General features: G+C 34.2%; 1 protein-coding gene across 2 annotated transcripts; it reads left to right on the top strand.

Moving 5' to 3' along the window:
* The first annotated feature begins 215 nt into the window (after positions 1-215).
* LOC140749023 (uncharacterized) lies at positions 216-25,363 on the top strand. 2 transcript variants are annotated; one of them, XM_073082023.1, is made up of 3 exons: positions 216-603; positions 9,253-9,274; positions 22,590-25,363. In XM_073082023.1, exons 1-3 carry the CDS (start codon positions 301-303, stop codon positions 22,721-22,723), a joined length of 459 nt encoding a protein of 152 aa, XP_072938124.1. In that variant the 5' UTR covers positions 216-300; the 3' UTR covers positions 22,724-25,363. The 2 variants fall into 2 exon arrangements, with proteins under 2 accessions (XP_072938124.1, XP_072938125.1); XM_073082024.1 differs by lacking the exon at positions 216-603 and adding an exon at positions 4,803-5,249.
* Positions 25,364-26,456: the final 1,093 nt, after the last annotated feature.

The raw sequence follows: 26,456 nt of genomic DNA, 5'->3' as shown, positions 1-26,456 counted from the left end.
TGTCAGAGTAGAGGGCCTTGAATTCATTTATTTTGGCCTAACATTATTATTATAATATAAAAAGTCTAAAAAATTAAATAAGTTTATATTATATAGGTTAATAGGTTTATATTAAAATAATAGTAGAAATAATCTTACTATCATAAAACTCATAGAAGAATATAGTAATTTTGCCTTAATATTTTAATCGGCCACATAGAAATTACATAGGTAAAGCAAAAAAGTTCATTGTACCTACGAATTCAATTCAGTCAATTTGTCATACGTGTAGCAAAAGCAAATGAATAATTAGCTTTTATCATGACAAAAGTTAAATATGACTTTAGGGACGTATCAGCAGGCTTAAAAAAGCTACGGGATTTTTTATTGGGAAGGAAGCATAATCTTCACGGTCGATTTCCGCCATTGGTTGCCCCTAGATCTATTCCACCACCTGACATACCTCGTGGGCCGTGGGAATATAAGTATTCTAAACAATACTACTATGAAAGACATGCTCTGAATTCTGTAAAGCCACCTGTAGTGGCTCCCGTGGCCGAAGGACCGCCGATTATGAGAGATCCGACGAAGAAAGCTGGTACGGGAGGCATAAGTCCTGAATGTGTAAGTATGTAGTAAACGCGGGGAACCACCTATCGGAGTGAAGGTTTTAATGATGTCCCTTAAAGCCAATGGGAACTAGGAAGATACATATTACCTATGTCTTCACTGGCGAATCTATTTTTTGCCATTTGCTTCCAGGGACAAAATTGAAACAGATACCTACCTCTTATAGACAAGTGATAACTGGGTGTAAATGATAGATAAATCATAGGATTAGCTTCTAAAAGAAGTTTAATTATTTAAAGAAGTTACCAAGCAAAATGAAATTGTAAGTAGGTAGACTTACAATTTCATTTTGCTTGGTAACTTCACATAACATAATAATATTAGGTATTGTCGTCTATTAGTATTTTTTCTACAATTTAATAGGAGACGATTGCAGTAAGGCAGTTAGTTAGTACTTATCCATCAGTTCCCTTCACATGCAGGTATGTTTCCCGTGTGCTCCAACACCTGGGAAGCCCTGGTGGTGGGACGGGCACTGTTACTACGAGCACGTGCCGGACCCCTGTCCTCCGTGCCCTCCCCCCGAACCCCAGCCTTTTCCATCTTGCCCACCTGCACCTGATAAGCAATGTTGAGCATGCAATATCACCAGCAATTTTGTGAATGAATGCAATATTTTACGCCAGCTGACAATGTTTGGCTATTAAAATTACGAGTAGTTTCCTATAATTTATTTCAGTAATGTTTTTGCAGCGTTTGTAATTGCCTTGTGCTTGTTCTCTGTAGTGAGCAGTTAAACATGAAATTTAGCTAAAAGCGGCAATTTTAGGATTGCAATCTTTATGATATCAATGTCCGACGGGAGACCCATGAGAGCTGAGGGATAATGAGTTGACGACGGAATCTTTATTGAAGCCGTTATATTTGCATAATGTGTTGTTTGTGATAGGACGTTGATAGATCTAAACGGCATTAGACTGAAAATAATTAACAAAGAGACCACTTAAAATCCTTGCTTTTATTCAATGTAATTTGTAGTTGCTGGAGTAAGTTTAATTAAATTTTATGCAATTTATTCGTATTTCATTTGCGCTCTCATTTAATGTAATAATCATCAAGTTTTATGGAAGTAATAGACTTTATCCAAGGTTCCAGAATCGTTGAAGATTATCCAAAATACGATTAAAATCAAGGTTATTTAAAGAATAAAACTAAATTTTGTTCTCATTTGTAATTAGCGCGCGTATATTAAGTAAACGGTCACGTAGGTATTCCCATGGCGCCCCTTTGTGGGTACTTAATGCCGTTACGTGATAATTAATTGTTAATACTGTAAGTAACAACTATGTTTGGACAGCCGGGTCACTTTGAAAAAGACAAATAGAGATCTCCTTCAAAACTGTCCGTCATACATACGATTGGTATTAGGTACTTTTCGGTACTGATTTTGGTTAATAACAGGAGTTACGGCTATATTTACAGATACATATAAGGTGAATACGAATGAGTGTGATAGAACCCTTTGTGGTTCGAATCCGAAGGCATCAGTCATCACCGCCGCATTCTACCCAATAACGAAGACATAGTTGGAAGGCCTCAGATAAGCCTAGTCGCTACATCTTAGTCCTCCGGGGTAATGCGTTACCATCATACGTAGGTACTGTCGTACGTCGTCTCCCATAAACTTCCTCGGACACCTACGAGAAATTGATCAATTAACTTCTTTCAAAGACTTACAGATAGGACCTAATCATAAATGGTTATTAAACAATTCTACTATGAATTTCCCACTCACTTTAAAAGCCTCACACCAACTTCGACGTGTGTATCAGTATAACTAAACTATACAAATCAGAAATGCAGGTGCAAACAATAGGTATTGCCATCAAAATAGAAATGCAGACAGTGATGCCACCGCAAATCGATCAAGAGTTGTACCTCTCACTTATTCACGAGCATAAAAATAGCGGCCTATTTTAGCATCCATTAGACCGTCTATGTGTCTTGAAGCAAACCGTTTTCCTTTGACATTGAGTGTCGGAGTGCATTATCGGTCGCATTTTACTTGACAATGGTGTTCGTCGGTATCACCGTGCCAAGGTTACTGTGATGTAACGTCTAGTGTTAGTGATGGTAAATCAGAACAAATGCACAATTAAACTGAATATTATTAGAGTATGAGCAAATCAGTACAACAATGGATTCTGTTACCTCTGAAGGTGGAAAAGTTTACAATCATCTGCATAGATTAGTAAAGATTACTAGATTACAATCCCAACAAGAGAATGTAACTCCTAACAGTTTTGACAATTAAAATTGTCACTGTCATCTATTTTTGTGTTTGAAAAATATTTAAAAAATGTAGTTTTTGGATAATTTACGAATGAAACGATATTTATCAGCACTTAACTGCTCATGTTGGCATTGTTCCGTGTAAATTACACCAGGACAGCCGTTAAATGGCTGATACATTTGTCAGCCGTTTAAGCCATTTAATGGCTTCCTTCAATTACAAGGCGGTGAGATATCTATACTTATCTATGATCTTGTGTATTATTGCTAAAAATGTTGATGTCGTTATAAATACTGTTCTTAGATGTTCTTTTAAGATTGTAGTAGTAAACAAGCATGCAGAAAACCTCATGGCAAGTAGTCACAGCCACCCATGGCCGCTATATCAAATGCATAAAGAACAGAGGGTCTACGTAAACCCCTGGGAAATTTCGATAACGGATCCGTTGCAACTCCTGACGGTGAAGGTGGTGGCTTCATATGTATGTCAGCTGTTACCTATACCAGTCCTTCGAAATTAGTGGGTAACTGCTTCACTTTAGGAATAACTATAGCATTTAAAATATTCTGAACTATTAAACAAATAAATAATTTTCATCATTACCTGATTATGATATTATTGTGTTATTAATGTACCATCAGTATGTACACACATGCTGTAAAACGTGTGTATAGGTAAATATACATAGAAAGTGTAAGAAAAAATCAATAGCGTGATTCACAATAGATACCTACACGTGGGGTGGTCTTTCGTTGAGTGTTGCAAAATCATGGCGTTATTCTGTAAAGGCAAATACAGTTTCGCCTTTGTATTAATAATTCCCGAGTTGCTTGAGAGGGATGCTTCAGAGCTTCCCAATCCCGACCCTTAAAAATCTCTATGTAATCCCTCCGAAGAGGGTTGAGCATTATGTATTCCTATAACAGCCTATCCACTTAAAGGTAGGTTCTACCTTACTTATGTACTTTACGTATGTATCCGTAGCTGAATATATGTTAGTTTAAATTAATTGTAGAACTGACAGGCTTTGGCTGTGATAAACTAAAAATATTTTTACTGGACTATAAACCTGGAACTGGACCTAAAAACCTATTTAGTGAGATAATAGCGAAAGAAAATATCTAATTCCCCTGATACACGCAACTACACATACCCGACACAATTATTCAAACAGAATTTGTTTGAATATGATATTAACGTTATTATAAACAAACTTATTTAGTAACATTTTGATATCAAACTCGCAAACGAACAACACTATCATGCTCATAAATAATGTAGAATGCGTTCTCCTTCGAAATAAGTTAAACTTAGCTACCGCCTACAGCTGGAAAATTCATAATATAGTGTAACTTAATTATTTATATCTCCAGATTAAAAAAAATGTATATAATATTTATGTACGAAGCATAATTAGTAGTTTTATTCTTGTAAAATGGAGGGACCCTTCTCTCGACATTTTGAAGTTCATATATGGCATAGGTATATGAAGAGTTTTGTCTTTGTACTTTGTGTTTGTGTCAAAGTTTGATCAAATTGCTCCGATCATTTCCAAGATTAGGTAACTTCTATAGATGAACAGATAATGACGGGGTTTTTAATTATAGGGCTGAAATGTAATGTTTCGTATTCTACAGATAGCATTAGACACATTATTATTAGAAAATTAACAATAAATAATCTTAGTAGACATAATTATTCTATTATGTTGATAAACAGCTACTTATCACTTAAATTTGGGTAGAAAAGAAGACTTTATCCTTAGGTAACCCTGTCATTATTTTAAAAGATCGCGTTTTACTATACAAAATTAAGTGTGGAAATGAGAAAATAAAACTGCGAGACAACAGGTAATCCGATAAAATGGTTAAGACGTCGAGAGAGCCCGAGAGTGTTCATCTCTAGTGATTAGGGTTAATCTGTAAACGTAGGCTGAGAGCGGGCCGACCGCGGGCGGCCGCATCCGCGCATGATCGAGCTTCGGCCCGGCCTCACTCAGTACCCCCGACGTCTCTCTCACCAACACACGCTTCTCAACCGCAACCGCACCCAATTATGACTGAGCCGTTACGAACGAAACGAGCGCACGTCATAAAACACCCTTAAGATATGGCAGCTAAATGCGAATTCCATAACATTAGCTTCGAAGACTTTTAGTGTTTGTTTGAATTCAGTGACGCTTCGGGATTTTATTGCCTGACTTAAACCACCTGTGAGGTTCAGTTAACGTAAACGTACAGCAAAAATGATCCAAGACAGCGATACATCGGCTCTGGCCGCGAGAATAGCAGAATTCAAGAGCGACCCCGAGAAGCTCCGACAGGCCTCTGAGTTTGTAGACCAACTCATTCAACAAGCCAAGAAAGAGGCAGAGCTTAAACAAAAAGAGAAAGACAGAAACAAATTCGTAAGTATAAATGTATATTTTTCCCGGTAAGGAACAGTGATGTGTGGAAATGATAGGGCGGTAAGTGTTCAACAGGCGTAGTGCTGGTAGAATGCAAAAGTCGGCTTGACTAGCATAGCTATGTTATTTAATTGGAATTCGCAGCAATGACCATTTCTGATGTCATGCATGCTTACCACATTTTCCGAAAACAGATCTTTATATTCACGTTACTTTCACGCGTGCAAATCAATATTCTCATTCAATTTCAATCTACCTACTTAATTACGTTATTTATAAATCTGAAATTAATAAATCTACTAGTACTGCCCTCACCTACTTATTTGCATGTCTTCTAAGTAATTATAATCTTTCTCTTCGTGTTTGAGATGGCAGATAGTGTCAACACTTCCAACATTTCTAATCGTTATCTTGGCCAAGCTTATCAATCTATTTGTACAGCCTCTAAGCGATATGTTTTGTTGAATATATTGGTGTTCATCAGATGATAGTGAGCAATCGGCTTACGTTTATCTGATAAAAAATTGGGAGAATATTACAGCTATAAAGCCAAACAGTTGTTTGATCGATAGTTCCTCGTTTGCATTCATGGTAATGGGTTGACGTGACTTGGGAAATGCAAAACAATGGCGTTAAAGCAAATCTGAGTTTTATTGCCTTTTTTACGAACGTTAACAGTCGATAAATCTATCCGTGGTTATAATGCACCAATCACTAAATCTATGCTATTCTTGTTATGTTATGTTCACAAATTTAGATATTTCATCTATTTCTGTTGTAAAATATGTATTTAAATTAAAAAAAAAAAACTACCAAGAACAATGTATGACCTGTTGCAATTAGTGCCTCTGTGCGATAATAATTAATTTCTTCACAACTTTAATTTAAGTAATGTTTTCGTTATCTAGTTGTCTTATTTCGTTAAAAATTCTATTAATTTACTATTTAATGTTAAAATATGTTATGTTACTTATAGGATAGTCATCGGAATTTCGAAGAACGTAGAAACGCTCTTTCTTACCTTTTGAGAATCTATCCCACGCTAAATCTAGTCGAGTAAGTTAGGTCTTTTCTGAGATTCTAATCTCTCTTATATCTACGGCTATCGGCCCATCAGTGCATAACGAAGCCGACATACTTAGACATTTATTACTATCTTGGGTAGCGAATGTGTGATATCTTAATGTTGTAATATAGCTACTGAGTCTGTGATGAGACCTCTGTTACATTTATTAGTGCGTCTTAAATCTTAATTCATTTTATCGACATGTTCTCTTTTATATTTTCTCACCCCGTATCTACCTGTATTGTATTTATTGTATCTATGTGAGCCGTATCTATTTCACGCACTAATATTTGAGTAGATACACCATTATTCCTAAGTTTGTTTATGATTATTACATTTTCTATTACAAAAGCAATAAAAATATTAAGTACAGTTCAGTAGTTTACTCAGTTTAATAGTTCAAAACAATTATAGTTCTTAGATTTTGAAACCTTAGTAGGATATCATAAATATTTTAATAAACGATGTCTGCCTTTATTGGGTATATATTTTATTTATAAAAGTACTTTTATATAACTTGTATGAAATAGGTAGGTATATAGGTACATATATTACCTATATGATTGTTTGTCTTCTATAACGATGGCAATTAAATTGATTAACGATGCGTAATATTATACGGAACTATGAGTATGTTACCTACCTACTAAGTGTATACCTATATATTGACCTATAAAGCATAATTTTGCTATAAACGGACGTTAATGAAGTTATTGGAACGTGACTCGCTGCCTGGACTGATGTCGGTAATTACTCGAGTTAACCCTTAATTTGTTTTAAATTCAATAACAAAATCTTTTATTAAAAATATTTAATTTAAATGTATGTAGGTTAGTATTTTTTCAACAATTTAATATAGTGGTAGATTGAAGGTGGTAGAACCCTTTGTGGTTCGACTTCGGCGGCACCACCGCCTCACCGATTTCTAACTTAAAACAGCAGTGGTAGGCACTGCTGTGTTCCGTTTTGAAGGGTGTGGTTAGGGAGATATACTTTTCCGAGGCGTTCCAGCTTAGTCCTCAGGGGTAGCGGCGCATCTGTGGCCGACCTCAGGTAGGAATATCTAATCCTATCTGGGGTTGATTACAGATGTCCATGGGCGGCAGTAGCCACTTACCATCAGGTGGACTGCATGCCCGTCTGCTACTCTTATATTATAAAAAAAAAGTGGAACTTGTCATGAAAAAAAAACATAATTTAATTAAATAATAACTATTACTTACGTACTTTTAAAGACGTTAATAGACTTTTTGCCATTAATCATTCGCGTTAAATATAACGCGAATGATTAATGGCTATATATGGCTATATATCTAATAAGATACATGCTCAGACAAAACAGTGTATCTGTGATCGAATTCACATAGGACTTAGGGTAAGTCGTGGGTAACACAGGCCACTTACCAGTTATAAGAAGCGGCTGAAGGCTGAAAAAAATATAATGATACTAGCTGACCCAGCAAACTTTGTGTTGTCATAGAAATAAAAAAATGTTTAGGGTGAACAACCCTTACCACTTAGGGTTATGAAAAATAGATAGTAGCCGATTCTCAGACCTACTGTATATGCATATAAAATTTACGAGTACGGTAACTAACATAGTGACACGAGAATTTTATATTATTAAATAAGATTTACTAATTAAGTACGTTCTCTCGTCTTTCATGACATTAAGCGTTTGTCACCAATTTATGAACCACCCATTCAAGTCAGACGAGACAATGATCTGTCCATGGTCATTAGTCTTATGCGTTAGTATGAAATGAAAGATGTAAAAAATATATTTTCCTTTGTTAAGTCATTTCCATATAGGATATGCGCGGTCAGATATGAATGAAAAATAGCTTTCAGCTTTCATTTGTATGCTAATCGCGTCTGTGTCCGGTCATTTGCAATATATTGTTTGCTGTTTTCCATATTGATGAACAAGCATATGGAAAAATTGGCGTAAACATTCCAACATGTTTGAGCAAACAAAATGTTTTATGGAATAATCAATAAGATAATACGCACCTACTATACTATTGGAAAAAAAATATTTTACAGGTAGGAGTAGCAAATGAGCATGCAATCCACCTGATGGTAGGTAAGTGTCTACTGCCGTAAAAATGGACGTCTGTAATCATTCTAAACTATTGGAATAAAGCACAAAATAACTATCTACCATTTGCTCCACTTTTCTTTGTTTATCTTTGTTATGTTTTCAAAAAATATTTCAGAAGATTTAATTTAATCCTTAGGTTTCTTAGGAGTCTTATGCTATTTGAAGTTGATTAAATAAATCCGTTTACATCAAGTGGCCAGCATACTCGTTTACGATAATTTTATAAAACAAAAATGTGCTTCATTGCATCAAGTTATTGCTTGATTAATAGTCAGCATTTAAAACAAAGCAACGTGAATCATAATTTGACATAAATTTAATAAATAATAATAAATAGGTATATTTTTGATTAAAAATATACTTATTTATTATATCTATTATTATTATATACAATAAGCAGTAAAGTGTATAATAATGAGAAGGCAATTAAATAATCTTTGTAATGATATATCGTAATTTTATAATAATTATGAATAATAATTATATTACTACTGACATAGTAATCTTAAAATATAGGTAGTTATGTATTTCCGTTCATGCTACACACGGAACAATCTTCCATCTTAAAATGAGTTCAGCTAAATTACATTTAGTCATTTCGAAATCACCTAATTAATTATGTTTATTTTAGTTATTTCTATATTGGCTTTCTAACATAGTGAGTATGTATGTACATAGGTAAATCCCCACATGTAAATAATAATCATGTAAATACATTACATACATTTGATAATATTATATTGCGATGCTTTGCATTTGAAATAATAATGAATTCGATTAAAATAATATTAGCAATATGATTCGAATATTAAATATCATTTTCATTGTTTCAGGAATCACAAGACCCAGGAGTGGGTAAGTACGAACGGACTAGGTCCTAAAATTGCTTAAATAATACAATATGATATTTTTTTATTCATTAGTGCCTATCTAATATCTACCTACCTATGTATTATATTCGCTTTTATATATATAGATAAGAATAAATCATTCATTTAAATAGATATAACAGGGATGGTATAGCGCTGTTGTTCTGATTTGCAGGGGGTAAGAAAATAAGGATCTACTCTTGGACTTGTAAAAAGATTTGGATCAAACGATTATTATCCTTCTTTACTATTTCCATTTAAGTAGATGTCAAATATTTTTTTCGGGCCAGCTTAAAGATATAGAGTTGGCTTTGGATGTCAATTAATATTATTCTTCCTTCAAGTTTGTCCGAACGAAAAATGCAACGGAGTACATATGGCATAAAACTTTGGACTACACCTACCATAAATTTCGTCCCGCGTGGCGGAGCGTACACCATACCGGTCTGACGCGCAAAGGGTCCCGGGTTCGATCCCCGGCCAGACATATATCTAAATGATGAATTTAGATTTCTGTTTCTGGGTCTGGGTGTTTGTGTATTTGTCTCTGTGTGTCCATGGTACCCTCGAAACAGGGAATCCTAGTGTGGGGCTGTGAGTGTAGACAGCGTTTATAAATTTCGTCCATAAAGATTAGATCTCTAGCAACGTATAGGTATCTAGATTGACCTCTGGACTTAAGCTGACCTTATTATGTCCTATCACTCTTATATGTAATATGATTAATACCTAAGTATGAGTTATGTGAGCGACCATTATAGAGGTTCTTCGAATTATCTTAATGTTTTTATCATTCTGTTTAACAAGACCGTTTATTTTACTACAAACGGATTTGATATTCTGATAGTAGTTATCAAGTTGATCTCATTTTATAAAAGAGACTATCTTATATAGAGATGGGTTGTAAATAAGTAAATATTAGGTATACCTATATTAATAAGCCAATATAGGTTTACACTCACACAAAGATGATTGTTTAACACATAATACATTGTAAATCATAGTTATGTTAGCGAAACGTTTTGATCGTAACCTTATAATTGATAATGCTTTAAGTCTACATAAGTAATAATTTAAAATTCCTTTCATAGGGTTATAATTTATTTTGATAGACCCTATAAGGTTTCAAAAAAAAATTGTCCCAATGATTTGTACTCGGTAGCGTACTCTGTGGTCTCACTAGTAGGCAATTGGGTATGGGTTTTCCTGCCACTGATACACCTGAAGGACTTTTTATATGATAAGCTCAATTGTCGACATATAAAACTCCTTAGAAATCATTAATGATTTAATATTGTACGGAGTACGCACTTAAAAGTCACAACATTTTAAATCTTTACCGAGATTTTCCAATTTATCGTTCAAAACACGAAAACGCTAATGAAAATCGCTACATCGTTTAACCAAATAAACAACTGTACAATAATAGTGCGTTAACTTTTTACATGTTACAAATATTTATACCAGTATTTTTAACTAAAGGATATATATATCTAACTTTGAACACTTTGTTTGTTATCTTGGTGTTTTTCAGACTCCCATCTACAATTTGTATTTTCAGAGAAAAACATTAATCACGTGCTTAAGCGGTTAACGTGACCATAAATAATTTAGGTATTCACAGTCGTACCTACGTACTTTGTTTTTCGAGTAACAATGTAAATAAACTTATCGCTAGTTTTAATTTTAGAACTAATACTTGTTTACTATATACAGTACAGTAAACTCTAAAAAAGTGTACAGACAACAACTTGAAATAAAGACATTGCAGCAGAATATGCGCTGTTGATATTGACATTTGGTACGAGATTGGTACCATTTTTTTTGTTTATGAGAGGGAAATCTTGAAAAGATAATGTGGTATTCTTACCGCACTATTTTAGGTGTACTTATATATATATATTTTTCTATTAGGCACTTTTATATAACATTTATGAAATAGGTAGATATATTGCCCTCCGGTGACTGTCCACGACGCTGCCTTGAGGGCTTCGGGATCTTCAAAGGAACGCAACCAGAGTCCTCTGGGCGTGTTGGCCCGTCGGGCTCCCCCCCGTTGAGCATAAAGCTCACCACACCATCTGGTGTGTACGACGGTATGCGGCCACATACACCGCCGCCTTTCCCGGGTTCGCTTATCGGGCGTTTTGAGCTCCCACTCTTGCCACCCGCGTCCCCAGAAGCCCCTTTTTGTCGCCTCTTACGACAGGCAGCGGATACCGTAGCCCTATTCTGGTCCCGGAACTAGATACAGAGACAACAAGATTGGTACCTGGCAAAAGACTAGGCTTAGTCGTATGTATTAGTATTTCAAAGTGATGGTAAGATGAGGTTTACTATAGACGGGCTTGCTTGCCACTTCTATAAAAAATGATCTATTATTGGAAAACACTCTTCCGTTTTTTGCATTCTCTTGAGTCAGTCAGGTCGAAGATTGATCGGAGCGTGGTTAATCTAATGTCGATAATCTGTCCGCTATAAACGTTCACAATAGGATGCGGATGGCGTGGCGGTTCTTCCCTGTTTGACGAGAGAACGTATACATAATCGCTAATCGCTCGTTCAATAAGGTAACAGCCTGTAGAACTTTCCTGTATTACACTTTCTTGTACTTTTATAAATATAGTTACTTATGTTTAAATCACTACAAGGCTAATAAAGTGATAACAACGTTTGGACCCACAGACTGGGGGCCACAGCGGGTAGGTAGATCATGTGTGTACCAATTCAGCAGTATGCAGCATTTTTGATTGGGCTGTGTCGTCGTAGGACTAAAGAAAGTGCAGATTAATACTCGTTGATTCTAGTGTCATTGAATTGAATTGTTTTAGTATTTTTGCAAAACACATTTCATAATCACAGATACACATACTTCAATTTTATAAACATGTAGGTAGGTATATGTTTTCTATTTAATTATAGACATCGAGGTTATTTCTGAATAAAAACATCGTGATTCTATTTGACGTTGGACGTTCTGTAGCATAGTGAATAATAATTTCAACTCTCACGGTGATTTGTAGATTGTGAAGGCATTTTCCTCCCTACCCTATTGTCTCCCTTTGATTGAGTTTTCTGAAAGGTTTATTGCATCAAATTCCGTATCGAAGCTGCCTACCACAAGCGTTCCACAAAATTTAATACAATGATAAAGAATGTTTTACTCTCTGCGGTTCTTAATTAAAAGAGAATGGCAAGCTTCGATCACTAATAAGAACTTATTAGTGATCGAAGATGGCAAGCCTTAAATATAGGAGAACCCTTTGTAAACGACTTCAGGTGGCACCCCTAACACACCTGTTTCTGCTTTATACAGCACTGTCAAGTACGGATGTGTTATGGTTTCATGAATAATGTAAGGGTGATACACTTTTATATGGGCCTTTTTCTTACATGGTCTTCAAGGTGAGCAACGCATCTGTGATCTGCTTCAGTTAGGACCTAGGAGTTAGGTTCGGTTAGGTTAGGTTAGTACCCCAATCTTGTCAATGAAGACAGTTGATAAAAGGCAAAAGTATATTTTTTCTATACTAAAATTAAACTTTATAAGAAAATAAACAATGATAAACGCTATATGGTTCAACTCTACATATTGCATACAAAACGCGTATAGTATTGTAGTGTGACTTATGAATTTTGTTATTATGTAGAGGTACGCTAAATAACATATTAATTATTAACTTATATTTACTTTTACCGTTATTAGGAAAGCACATACGATAGAAAGGGTCAAGTTAGTAATGTAGGATCTATACTTACTCTCTTCGTCGTCGGTTTAGTCCTCAACAAATATTGCCATGTTTGGCAAAGTTAAATATTGGACGTGATTATATTTGTATATGTGAAGATAGCTTAGTGGTATAATCTCCGTGGATCCCAGCGGCCATTCGAATCCCCGGTAGACCACGAAAGGGAATTTAATACCCACTTGATTTTTTGGTGAAAACATTGAATTAAACGTAGGTACCTGTCTGAAAAACAATTATAAAATTTTGATGTCAAAATTTTAAAGTTAACCAATCCACCCTCGGCCAATGTTATGATTAAGTTATGATTAAGTCGTAATTTTCACTCTAAGGGGAAACTCGCTCCGCACTAATTGGTATCCAATTAATTGATATTATTGATGATATTCCATACATACATCTGTAGTTGGCTTCATTTCAATTAACACTAGCGATAGGTATAAAGTATAAATACAAACGACCTCAATTTGAAATTTCGCTGCGATTGGAATTAAATTGAATACTGCAATGCATGTAGCAAATAACCATTGCATTGAACGGCAATTATTTTCATTTATTGGCGTCAGCTCTAATTATAAGTTGATTTCATGAGATAGACACGCAAATAGCTGACTAACATCTTTAATACACATAATAAGGTCTGACTGAATATTGTTTCAGATAGTCGCTAACACAAAGTGATTACGGGTGTCTACCCGTACCTACTAACAGTAAATTAGTTATGTGAACTCTTTTCTCATTATAAAGGTAGGAGTAAAGAAGCATGTGGGCAGATGGTAAATGGTTATCGCCGTCTACGCATATTTGTACCCCGAATAGGACAGACGTTCTACTTGCCAGGTCAATCATATATGCAATGTTATTCCTGAGGACTAAATCTTTAAATTAGATTAGATTTCAACTGTGCCTTATTTGTTACGTAATTTCAAAATTTGTAATGACAAATGTAATTGTAACTACTCGTATCTAATATGAATCGTATCTCATGTTTGAAAAAAGTAAAGAATGACTGTATGGAAAAGCTTATGATCAATAAGAAGGAGGTAGGCTAGCATTATTTGCAATCCAGTTCTGCGAAAGCCTGAAAGGTATATTAAATATAAAATGGATTTCTGAGAGCTGAAGGCATACTTCAGAGCTTAACGGCTTTTGCCTACACTGAAAGCTATAGATAATCTCCCATCTTATCGATCTTTCTGATATTGCTTAAAACGGGCTTCGAATAATGGCTTCTGAACGCAAGAAAATAAGTAAGTACAAGAGTGACTTTGAATCAAAATAAATTTGAAAGAATATTTCTTACGTTTGTTGTGCCGAAAATAAGTTGTTCAAAAGTAGTCCAAAAATAACGCTCCTATACAGCCTACGATCCAATTTTCAAGTCTTCTATTATTATAGATATCCATAGGTAAGGACTATTTTTAGGTGTCGGTAGAACCCTTTGTGGTTCGACTCCCTATTCTGCCTATTCACCGCCACACCTATTTCTGCCTAATAACAGCAGTGTTAGGCGCTGCTGTGTTCCGTTTTAAAGGGTGTGGTAAGGGAGACATACTTTTCCGAGGCATTTTAGCTTAGTCCTCAGGCGCATATGTGGCCGACTTCAGGTAGGAATATCTCTATCTGGGGTTGATTATAGATGTCCATGGGCGGCAGTAGACACTAACCATCAGGTGGACAGCTCGTCTGCTACTCGTATATTATAAAAAAATGTAAAAATAAAAATACTGTACCTTTATAAATGTCATATTTATATAATAGATCGTTAAATTTATAGTTCAACAAGTAAGCACAATTTTGTTTGTTTTTAGTTGTTTAACAGATACCTATTAAGTAAAGATTGAGACAAAATAATAGTCCTCAGGCCTTTAGCCTACTTTAACCAAGCATGTCGAGTACTCGGAAGGTTGAATGTAACATTATCTTCATTATTAAGGGTATATCAACGAATACATAGGTCGGTAGGTATTTGGATAGCTTTGGGGCAACCCGACCCGACCCGACACTACTCACGACGATTGGGTATTATTATGATCAATAGTATAACTTTATCATCTTGCTTTACAGTAAGATATACCTATATAATAGTTTTTATCTAAGCAACGAAGGTTTTTACCATTGGAGAATTGGATTGGAGCAGCGTTATGTAAGTGCAGGCCTCCCTTGAGGAGAGTGTCCGTGCCCAGCAGTGGCAGATAATAATAATGAGAGTTTGGATCGTATATATGTTAAATTAAAATTATGTAGATACAATATAATTCAGTCTGTGGGTTGTCGGTGGGGTGTCATAGTACCTATATACAGAAGGTATACAGGGTGAATTTTTCAAATAGGCATTCAGGGCTATATCCTAAACTATAAGGATTAGCGAAAAATTCTGAAAGGAGTTACGAGGCCGATTTTGATAAAAACTAAAACTGCATCATTCGTTTTTTAAAATATCTTTTCTTAGCCGGGAATCGAACGAGTTCGAACGAAGCTAAGCTTATAATAACAAACTAATTTAAAAAAATATAAGTTGAATTGAATGAAATAATTAAATTGTAATAAATGATTATTCTTCTAATTAGCCAGTAAAATCTTTGAAGCTAACCATCATTATGGAACTCGTTCGCATAGTGACAAAAAATGCTATTAGTTTTTCCTATTGCCAATTAACCTTGGCGTTGTAGTTTCAGCTCTATAAAAACACCAATGTCCCGGAAAACGTTATTAACGTCTCAATATTCATTTAGTCTAAATTTTAGTAGATTTGGCTATATACCTATTTGTCAGAAGCTTAGAGTCTGCAGATATTATAGCTACTTCGATACCTACTCATTAAAATCCATTTAATATGGTATTACTCTTCTTCTTTGTGTCGTTCCGGGACTAGAATAGGGCTACGATATCCTCTGTCTGTCGTAAGAGGCGACTAAAAGGGGGCTTCCGGGGAGTCGGGCGGCAAGAGAGGGAGCGCGTCATCCGTCCAGCAGGCAACCCCGGGAAGGAAGGCGGTATATGTGGTCGCATACCGTCGTAAACACCAGGTGTGAGAAAGGAGCGTAAACTGCTCCCACCAGGGCAGAGTCCGATAAGTGCATTGAGCTCGGAGGACTCCGGTTGTGTTCCATCAGAGATCCCGAAGTTCTCCACCAAGCGCTGAGGAAGGCCACCGGGGGGTTTTAGTGCGGTAAAAACACCACATAACTCTGCGTCGCTCCCACGTCGTCGGATACCTTTTAAAGGATTTCCCCTCGTAAATAAAATAAAAAAAGAGTTTACTCTTCTGGAGTGCCATGATTTGAATGTTTGCAATGAAAGTAACCTATTCCCTCAAAATGTGGTTAATATTACAACAGAGTTCATTCTAAAACGGATTGTTAGTTTTCAAACACGTTCAAGAGCTTTATAGAAAACCTGTCATATATTTCTCACGATGTTTTCCTTCACTTTATATTAAAATCCTAATAATTGCCTGCTATATTGATTCCAAAACTACATACCATATCATACCACTATTATATCGTAGTTCTGGATAAGATTACAATGTTTTTTTCTGAATCTTGTACCCAATCGATCTCTCCCTTTTTAGTAGATTACAACTTTCACATATTATAGTAACATGAATTCCTTAAAATATGTATGAAGTAGTTAGTATAAAGTAACTATGCTAGTCAGACGTTTTATCTATGTAAAGCAGCTGCATGCCCGGCTGCACTTTCCTTTGAAGTATAAGCAGAAAGCATAATGAACGAGCATAATTACACGGGTAAAAGTTTCTTACATGTATACATTACGTATGTAGGTTTTGCATACATTAGGCGTTTCTGTAAAGAATCTAGATATAGAAAGTAAGAATACATACCTACGTATCTTAAAATAAAGGTGATAGAAAATTTTACGTATATGGTACCTACACGCAAATCTATATTTATTTATAGGTATAAAGAGAAGGTAATTATTACGAATTAAAAAATATATGAAAATAACTTTTGTTGACCTTTGTGTTACAGCGTAACAACTAAATAAAATAATTCGTAAGTCCGTATTCGTATTAAAGAAAGTTTGAATACATGCATACAATAATACAATAATTGAACAACTTTACAAAGCGATTAAGAAAGTTTTGTGAGTTTCATACTAGTATCTAAATATCCTTTAATCTATCGTAGCTGCCTGGGAATGGTTCGCTTGTGTAAATAAATCCCTCAGAATATTTATCTTGTGAAAAGCTTATACCTACACTTTATAAAAGTTCTTTGTTCATTCTTGTTTTTATGAGTTTCTTCGGACTAAGTTTTCTTGGGGTTATATTTTCTTGGGGGATTATGCAAAATATGTTACGTTGTTCTTATATTTTTCTATTGTACATATTTTTTGCAGTTTAAATATCTAGTTAAGGGTATGTTTCGCAATTCTGGCAAGCGTTAGCGAGATATAACACGAGATATAATATATGAAAATTTATTAGATACCTTTGTATCTAATAAATTTTCATCACTATCGTATTTTAAGTATGCTAGAGGATACCATTAAACAAAATAGAGGAAATATTTAATTTATGTAGTAAATACGGTTAGATGTCACTGCATATCTACTACTAAAGTAAGAGCATTGTCTTATATAGGGTTTCTTTCACAAAGTTCTCGGAGCGTTAACATTATAACGTCCTTGGGGAGTCATAACTTTTAATTGACGTGCTGCCTTCCCTAACGTTCGCTTTATATTATGTTATACATATTGTATAAGTCTTTAACATAACACCTTACTAAGTAACACGTCAAACTGAAAATGTTGTTACATTTTCGTGATATTATACTAATATTATATATTATGAGAGATTGAACAAATAGGTACCTATATAGCCCACCTGGATAAAAGGGCAGACTCATCTACCTAATCAGGGATATGTCTCTGCACATGAGAACTAAGTTGAAAGGCCTCATACGAAGTTATAAAGGCAGAAAAGGCAAAAAGGAGGTGCTTAAAAATCAATTAATTACTTGAATTATATTATTATGGACTACCATAATATACTAATATTTTAGAACTTCCGAATAGAATAGATTGGAATATATGCCAAAGTTGCTTACTTATAAACCAAAAGTTCATCTGACGCTTATTATAAATTACATACCTAATTTTATAACGGTTTTACTTCACTGTTTGGGTAATCCAACTAGAATTATTTAATTAATTAATTATCTTCTAGGCAATAAAACTAGAATAGGTCGGCGTAGACTATCTCTTAGTCCCACATTTTATCATGATGAGTCTAGGTATCGGCACTGGTGATAAAAATAAATCGACATTAACGACAGGTCATTCCGTGACGCCATTGCGCTCATTATGTTGCTACGTTAACAACCGTATTTACTCGTAATTGCCACTTGCAATAGTCTCTGTATAAACGTCTATTCTTACTGTTTGTTTTGATTTAAAAGTCATTATAAGTTATTATTAAATACTAGCTGACCCGGCAAACGTTGTGTTGCCATATAAATAAAAAAAATGTTAGTAGTGAATAAACCTTATCACTTATCACGTATGAAAAATAGATAGTAGCCGATTCTCAGACCTACTGAATATGCATATAAAATTTGGTGAAAATCGGTAAAGCCGTTTCGGAGGAGTACGGTAACTAACATTGTGACACAAGAATTTTATATTTAAGGTGATCTGAAAATAATAAGTAATTTATATACTTTTTTATTAAGATTTTTAAGGCGTAATTTAACTAAAACGAATCAGATTAGTGTTAAGTACCAATCATAGTTATCTCTTTGTGACTAAGAACTTACTTGGAATGTGTCGTGTCCTTTGGTCATTTAGTGTAGACGAGACGATACAGCAGGGACTTCTCGGGCAAGCCCAAGCTGGAATAACTCGGAAAAGTATGTCTCATGTTCCATACCCTTCAAAACACACACAGCAGCGCTTAATACTCCTGTTATTAGGCAGAAATAGGTGTGGCGGTGGTGCGGTTGGAGTCAAACTATAGAAGGTTCTACCACCTTCCAATACGTAACGCATGTTAAAAACACATACCTTCAATATTAACGAAATTGAAAATTTAAACTTCACATGTTATCAAAATTGTGTCCTCGAATTGTAATAACATGCATAGATACTCATCTCATTTGTAAGTCAATTCCTCTGTGACGTGATTTACAATTCATTGCTAGCCTCTCCACTTGGAGGCCTCATATTTGTTTGAGAGTTGCTGTATGTGATAATAAAGAACATAACATTAACATAGATACACGAACAAATAAAACAAAATAATAAAATATTAATGAAATGACAATAACATGTGATATCTGTACAATAATGGGTTGATGGGATGGATAATGGGTTGATATGTATAATGAATACCTATATTAGATAAAAATACCATGTAACATATTCTCAATAAGATAACATTTTATATACTTACGTATTCTTATGCTTGTAGTTTTGTATTCATCTAAATGTACGCTTCCAGACGCAAAAAGGGACGATAACATTTATTTTATTATACTTATTCTCAGTTTGTACAATTATGCGTTGCGCTTGCCTGAAACATGACAAAGGATTTAAAATACAGACTCGAATACTGCAGTATCCACAGACATTTTGTTCTGTACCCGAGTATCAGTACCAAAAGCAACATTCGAAAATCAACATGACGTAAGTAGGCATAGTTATGTTTTATTAAGAAAGACTATGTGACTGCCTTTATGACCATTTTCTTAGTAATAAAAGGTACTACATTGTAGGGACTGGGTATGTCCCTACTATGTAGTACATATAATAGGTTAGGTATTTAATATTTTCGGTTGTTACAAGTCGTTAAAGTAATGGATAGATATGGGATGTCGTTAGGGAGCTCAAGAGGCTGGAAAAATTGAAGTACCTATGCCTATAAGACCTATGAAGAAATTTTTTTTTTGTAATGATAAATGTTTTAGGCCAGTTAGGCGTATCATAAATAATAATTACACTTTTAAAATTCCCAACTTATCAGTTTCCTTTTAAATAAAGGACGGTCGTTGGAGGTAATATGCATTGTTTTTGATTTCAGTGTACCTACTTATCAGTAATTAGTGCGTGCCAGATCACATATGCAAGGAAAAGTGTACGAATTACCTGATTGAGTTGATATTTAAATTAGGAATAACTTACCGTAAGATAGATCACATAATGACCGATGTACCGTTGACTTTCTTAACAAGAAACAGTTAAACAATGATTGGAGGTGGTTCTTATGCTTTTTTCCACTTAAAGATTTGCAAAGGTGGAGTGTACACACACTTTATAAAACAACCCTTAGGTCAGTAAACAAAACATCAAAGAACGCACGTATTTTTACTTTATTTCTTTTTGCTTTGTTGTATAAAATGCTTTCTGTTTTCCACAGCCACGTAGCCTAGAAAGAATTTCAAAGCGATAACATGCTTTGTATAATATTTCTCACGGAATAACCGCCAGTTATAAATGTACCTACCTTCTAGTTTGAATTGAAAAATAGTCAAAACATACTTATTTATCTACTGCGATAATAAATATTTTTTTTTTACAAACGTTGTCTTCATAAATAAAGTAACTAATAAAAACAATACTCCCAGTTTGTTGGCATCTTCAAATCAATTACTGGCCGTAATAACACTAAGAATTCTAAGAAATAAAATGAGCAAAAAGAATTTCTTTTGAACGACATTTTAAGTATAGGCGACTTGATAATATCTAATGAGCAAGCTAAAGTTTTCGTCTGATGTTCTAATCAATACTTCACCCTCGTGCAACGTTCGCTCCCCTCGCGAGGGAGTAAAAATAAAACAGGAATGATAACAATGGAGATTCAACGCTATGGCGAATACTATGACATAGCTAACAGTAATGGAAACGCACGTGAACACGAAAACCGCACATTACTACCTTTCAACCGTCACTACCAGATAACCACACGTCCACAGCAGTTATACTGTATTGGACCTGGTGAGACTAGTGATGTTACAAATACTGGCATAAATCCACTTCATGCTAGAAGAATACTCACTCAGCATTTTAACATGTCTTAAGCAGGATTATGATATCAAATAGATTGTAGTGAACACATTAAAACCTAAGTATAAATAACAATATTTAAAAAAAAAGAAAAACAAAAAACCGAGTGCTTAAAAATATAGCACAATTTAGTCGAACCTTTTTTTTTTTGTTTATGAGGGGGAAACTTTCAAAAGATACCCGACGACGTGGGAGCGAAGCCGGGCTATGTGGGATTTTTGCCGCACTAAAACCCACCCGGTGGCCGTCCTCGCTTTGTGGTGAACTCCGGGATCTCCGATGGAACGCAACCGGAGTCCTCCGAGTGCGATGCCTCTATCGGGCTCTGCCCTGCGGGGAGCAGTTTACGTTCCTCCCACACACTCTTGCAGCCCGCAACCCCGCAATCCCCCTCTTAAGACAGGCAAGGAATATCGTACCCCTATTCTAGTTCCGGGACTACAGGGACAAATTTAGTCGAACGTAACATTATATTTTAAAATCGATCAAGCCATTTACACATATAACAGGTAAAAATATTAATATGTTTTTCATTTTCATTTATAATGTATTCTGCAGAGCATACAAAAAATTATAAATCACTTCTATTTCGGTATTTATACAAAAATTGAGCGAATACAATATATGAATATCCCCCTACCAAAGATTCTTCATAGCATTATTTGACGCTAAAAACATTTTTACAATTGCGTGTCTCTCAACACGCACTATGGTAGCACGGTGGACTAATGAATTAAACCTTCCCAGGAGAGGAGCCCCGTGCCTAGCCAAGAGTAATGGCTTAATGAGAATGATACCTATATTTTTTATGCATGGCTTATGTTATTCAAACCTTTATGTTTGTTATAATATTTTATTAAGTAGGTACTGTAAATACCTTATTACTTTTATTTTCTCGCACCTTCAATTCAAGACGTTCTTCAATGAAAGTAGTAGGTACTTCCCTACTAGAAATCATTGAACATGCTATTTTATGGAATGGTATAAAATCTTAAACGATGTTATGATTGTACTAGCAGCCATTGTATAGCAAACTTAATCAGGAGGGCGATCGTTTCCCACAATAGCTGTACGGCAACAGCCACAATTATAGCGTCATAATAATGAAGTTTAACCGTTTTAGTTTAACAACTCTAAGTATAGTTCTTTATATATGTATTTTGTACATGTATTCAGCGTTTTACAGAAATTCCATAGGTACAAATTGGAGTACAAAAACATCCATATACGAAAATATATAACTTTCCGTTTCTAGACACTATCGATCAAAGTACATTTCTCAACGCAACATCTGGATACTTCAGTAAGACATGGTTTTGAAAGGTCAAAAGTCATGACCTGCAGCGTTTTTGATAATAGGTATAATAAGTTTTAATTCGAGAAAAATGCCATTTGCTATATTTTTAAACAGTCGGATTTTTGTTTTGATTATAACTGATTTACATACATTGTCATAAGTTCCTCGTCAATAACTCATCCAGCAGCGGGTGTTGTAAGTTAAAAGTTAACAAGTCTTTCTTATTCCAGGTAACCTGAAACGACGACTGGGACGTGCTAGAGGCTTCGTTCTTCGCATGTTCGACGCGCTGTGCAACTGCACTCAGACAGCTGCAACAGCTGCCCGTACTACCGCGCGCAACAATCCCTTCAGCAAACGCTAAACCTCATATCAATCTTGCACTACAACATAATATCACTGTAACAACGTATCAGGAACTCGGAATTGTGTAATCGAGTAGGTATTGTATGGTTAAACATGTTTATAATGTGCAAATATACTGTTGAGCACATATCAGGGAGAGTTGAATAAGATCTTGTTTGGTTTTAAAAAGTAGATAGGGGTGAAAGATATGTCAGGATTAAAATTAGTTTTCATGTTTGATATTTTACAATAGTTTCATAAATATTCTGTTTTTTAACTTGTATTTCTATTTTTTCGTGTTGGGAACTCGTAAATATTCAATGAACACAAAATTTACAGCGACAAAAATCTTCATCCTCATATTCTCGCTAAGAGCTAAGGTAATAGGTACACTTGACCTACATTTAGAGAAGTCAAGAGATATAGGTATCTCTACTATCTCGTCACGGATGAGTGATTTTTTAAAGGAGTCAGTTCAATTTTATTATTTTCAACGTAACTTACCTATTTCCGCGGAAACTTGATGAAGATGAATTACACAAGATGAAATCTTTATGGCAAAAGTATCTACTACCCTGACTTTTTTAATTGTAACTTTTTTACTTGTAACTTCAAATGTTACAGCTTCAAACTTTCATTAATCTTAATCCTGACATTGACATTGAAAACAAAGACCTGGGAGTCATTTTTGGGTTGGTTTGTTTAATTTAATAACTAAGATATTGAAAATATATATATACGGTAGTAGTGTTATTTTAAACTAAATCCTTACTTGAACGTATCTTAATTATTTTGAAGCAGAATGATAGTTTAAAATACACACTTACCGAAAACAAATAGTGTTAATTATTATTACGTAGTTGAGTTAAAGGTTTATTAATGATCGTTTTTTTACATTATATTTATCAGCTAATAATGGGAAATGAGAGCGATCTGGGTGAAATGAATGAATTCCGATGTTTAAATAAATGAAAAGATGATAAGAAGGTTCATGTAAGCGTTTAAAAATGTAAGTATTCGTATAATATTCAGTTACATGGAGACCGTAGTTACTGTTAATTATTAATCTCTTTAAAATTTAATATGTGTGTCTTCCCCCGTGTAACCCTTCGTCAAAATGGATTAGGTAGGGATGTTCCTAAGGACCACACAAATGTTGTTTAATCACAAATTGGGAAAGTTATATAATTTAAACGATTTAATCTATTTTAGTTTTCTTTAAGAAAATAAATATATTTATCGGATAACCCAGAAAATTAAACTCATGCTAAGAATTATTGTAAAGCTACAAAAATCGTTTCTTAAGTACTTACCGTAAAAAAACATAATACAAAAAAATCATAAATATGATCATGTGTTTGTATTGTTGTATTCGTATCCTTCAGGATGATATATGGAACATCCCTATTGTAGTATTGAGTGTACCCACCTATGGTGTCATTGTGATTGGTGTGACGACGCTTATAGAACATAAGCTATGTATATGAATATTTATATATATACATATATATATTTGGATATGAATAATATGTATTTGGCAATATGTAGTGATTGTAGTAATGAAGAAAATTCGATAAACGTATACAATATTATAATAACAGTTCTTAAATTCGTTCTTTATAAGTGTCTAATATATTTATAGGATTAAAATAAAATAGGTGTTTTCTATTATATTCTACAATCTTTTTATTGCCTATATTCTTGTGATGCATTTTAAAATCGACTGCAATATGTTTATTTTCATTTGCTAGCATTTTACCAATTTATTAAGAGAAATTCATATATTTTTCTATCCTGTAAAGTAAGCATCTTTCGTTATCATACGTTTTATAATTTTTATGATGATTATATCAGTAGATAACTGTCACATTTTGGGCTAGAATTTATAGTGTAATTGTGCACAACCATAGTTTTGGATTAAGTATATTTTGAACAGAAACATTCATATGTGTTTGCATAAGATAATGCTTGTTATTTTAAATATTAGTGTACTGAATCCGTGTCGCAATTTTTTGGATTTGTAATTGGTATAATATACGATGTATTTTATTTTAATCTAAAAACTATCTGAAACATATTTATTTTAAGAGAGTAAAAATTTGTTACGTGTTGTACCAAAGACAAAGTAATGAGGGTGTTTATTTAAAAAACACGATTGTTGCAACCAATGAAAATCGATAATCTAAAAATGATTTGTAATGTTTGGGAAATTCGTTAATTTATCAATATTTCTATTAATATCATTTATGTATCTAAATAGATTATTTGAAATGTAAATTTGTGTAGGCTCTTGTCATTTTACTTTTGAATACCTGTCTAAATTTTATTGTATTCAATTAAAACATTGGTTGTGACGTTGCGTTACCTACTTCTTTATAACTAGGTAGATGGCTATTCTATTAGCTCACCCTTCGTATATTAAATAATATGTGTAGTAAAATCGATGGAATTATTTGGAATTGTAAATAATGTTAACAGAAACGTAGATACCTATGTATGTCCTCTTCCTAAAAATATGTATTTAAAAAACTGAGCTTGTCTTCGAAATACTATTGTCTTATATTGACAAAAAGTATGAAGTATCTATCTATATACCTTTGAAAAATGAATATTTTCCAGTGTTTATGAATTATTTATTATTTTAAGATTGTAGAGAATTCTCTATTTGAATCTGAGTGTATTTAGTTAGGAGGGAGGCTCTAATTTATGTGGGCGATATAGGCAATCAGTATTCCTTACTACTTATTTCGGCATAAAGTTAAACAAACTACTTACTCAATAAATAATATATTGTCCGATTTAAAATTTTCGGCACTATTCAATTTTAGCCCGGCAAAACCAAACACACTGTAATAGAAAATAAATAACTCGAACCAACAATATTCGGCATCTTGCGCGGCACAGTAGTAGGAACTGCTGAAGAGATCATTTTAAAGCCCACATCAGTAATTTTGAGCCTTTCTCCTTATCAGTAGGCTATTCTATTCTATAAATGTTTCAATGTGATATCCTGCCTGTAACCTATTTCCATTGTGATCCTACTTGCAATTCTTTTAAAATAATAAAGATGATTTTGTGGGAAAAAAACTTGCCTTTTCCTCTTCTTATAATTAAGCCACTGGAATCTTATGACCGCTTCAGAAATATCAAACAAACCGTTACGTAAGAAGCTTAGTAACTTAGCGTGATGAAGAATAATATTACCTTCAAAATGAGCTTTCCAGGTCATGTCGATAAGTCAGTGAATGAAGAAATAGGTCAACTAAACTAACCTTTGCTTTGACTCAAACACTCTTAATTACGCACCCTTGTAATTTTATGATAAAACGTTACGAAAGGGTGGAAGGAATGTTTCTGGTTAAATAGCTTGGTAAGCACTTAAATAATGGATTTCAAATCCAAGTATTACTATATCTTTAAATCTATATGAATGCAATCACATTTTTATTATTACTTTAAATGTTTATTGTTTCTCTGTGAGGATGATGTTGATTTCAACATCTGATTGATATCATTCCGCGGGCTTCCCAGCAAAATTCTCTCCAATTTTGTTTCTAAGTCTATGTAATTTCGCTTATGATCTTGCACATCACGGGACAGAATACAAAAGAGAGAAAGAGTAGAGGCGAAATTCTGATATTTCTGCTCGGTCGACACAGTAGGTAGGTAGCTGCTAGGTAGGAACGTAAGCCTGAGTAACATGTTACAGGGATACATTTAGTACTTATATTTAGTAATGGGAAATATTTTTA

This window comes from Epargyreus clarus, unplaced genomic scaffold, assembly GCF_041222505.1.
Source record: "Epargyreus clarus isolate Ecla_fem2 unplaced genomic scaffold, WU_Ecla_fem_2.2 ptg000017l, whole genome shotgun sequence".
Taxonomy (NCBI): Eukaryota; Metazoa; Arthropoda; class Insecta; order Lepidoptera; family Hesperiidae; genus Epargyreus; species Epargyreus clarus.
The sequence above is the reverse complement of the archived record's forward strand: the minus strand, read 5'-3'. Positions and strand labels throughout refer to the sequence as shown.

Bases quoted from the DNA above. Each gene is read 5' to 3' on its own strand.
- LOC140749023 (XM_073082023.1), top strand. From the start codon at position 301: ATGACAAAAGTTAAATATGACTTTAGGGACGTATCAGCAGGCTTAAAA. The intron at 604-9,252 runs GTAAGTATGTAG...TCATTGTTTCAG, and splicing joins GAGGCATAAGTCCTGAATGT to GAATCACAAGACCCAGGAGT. The intron at 9,275-22,589 runs GTAAGTACGAAC...TTCTTATTCCAG, and splicing joins ATCACAAGACCCAGGAGTGG to GTAACCTGAAACGACGACTG.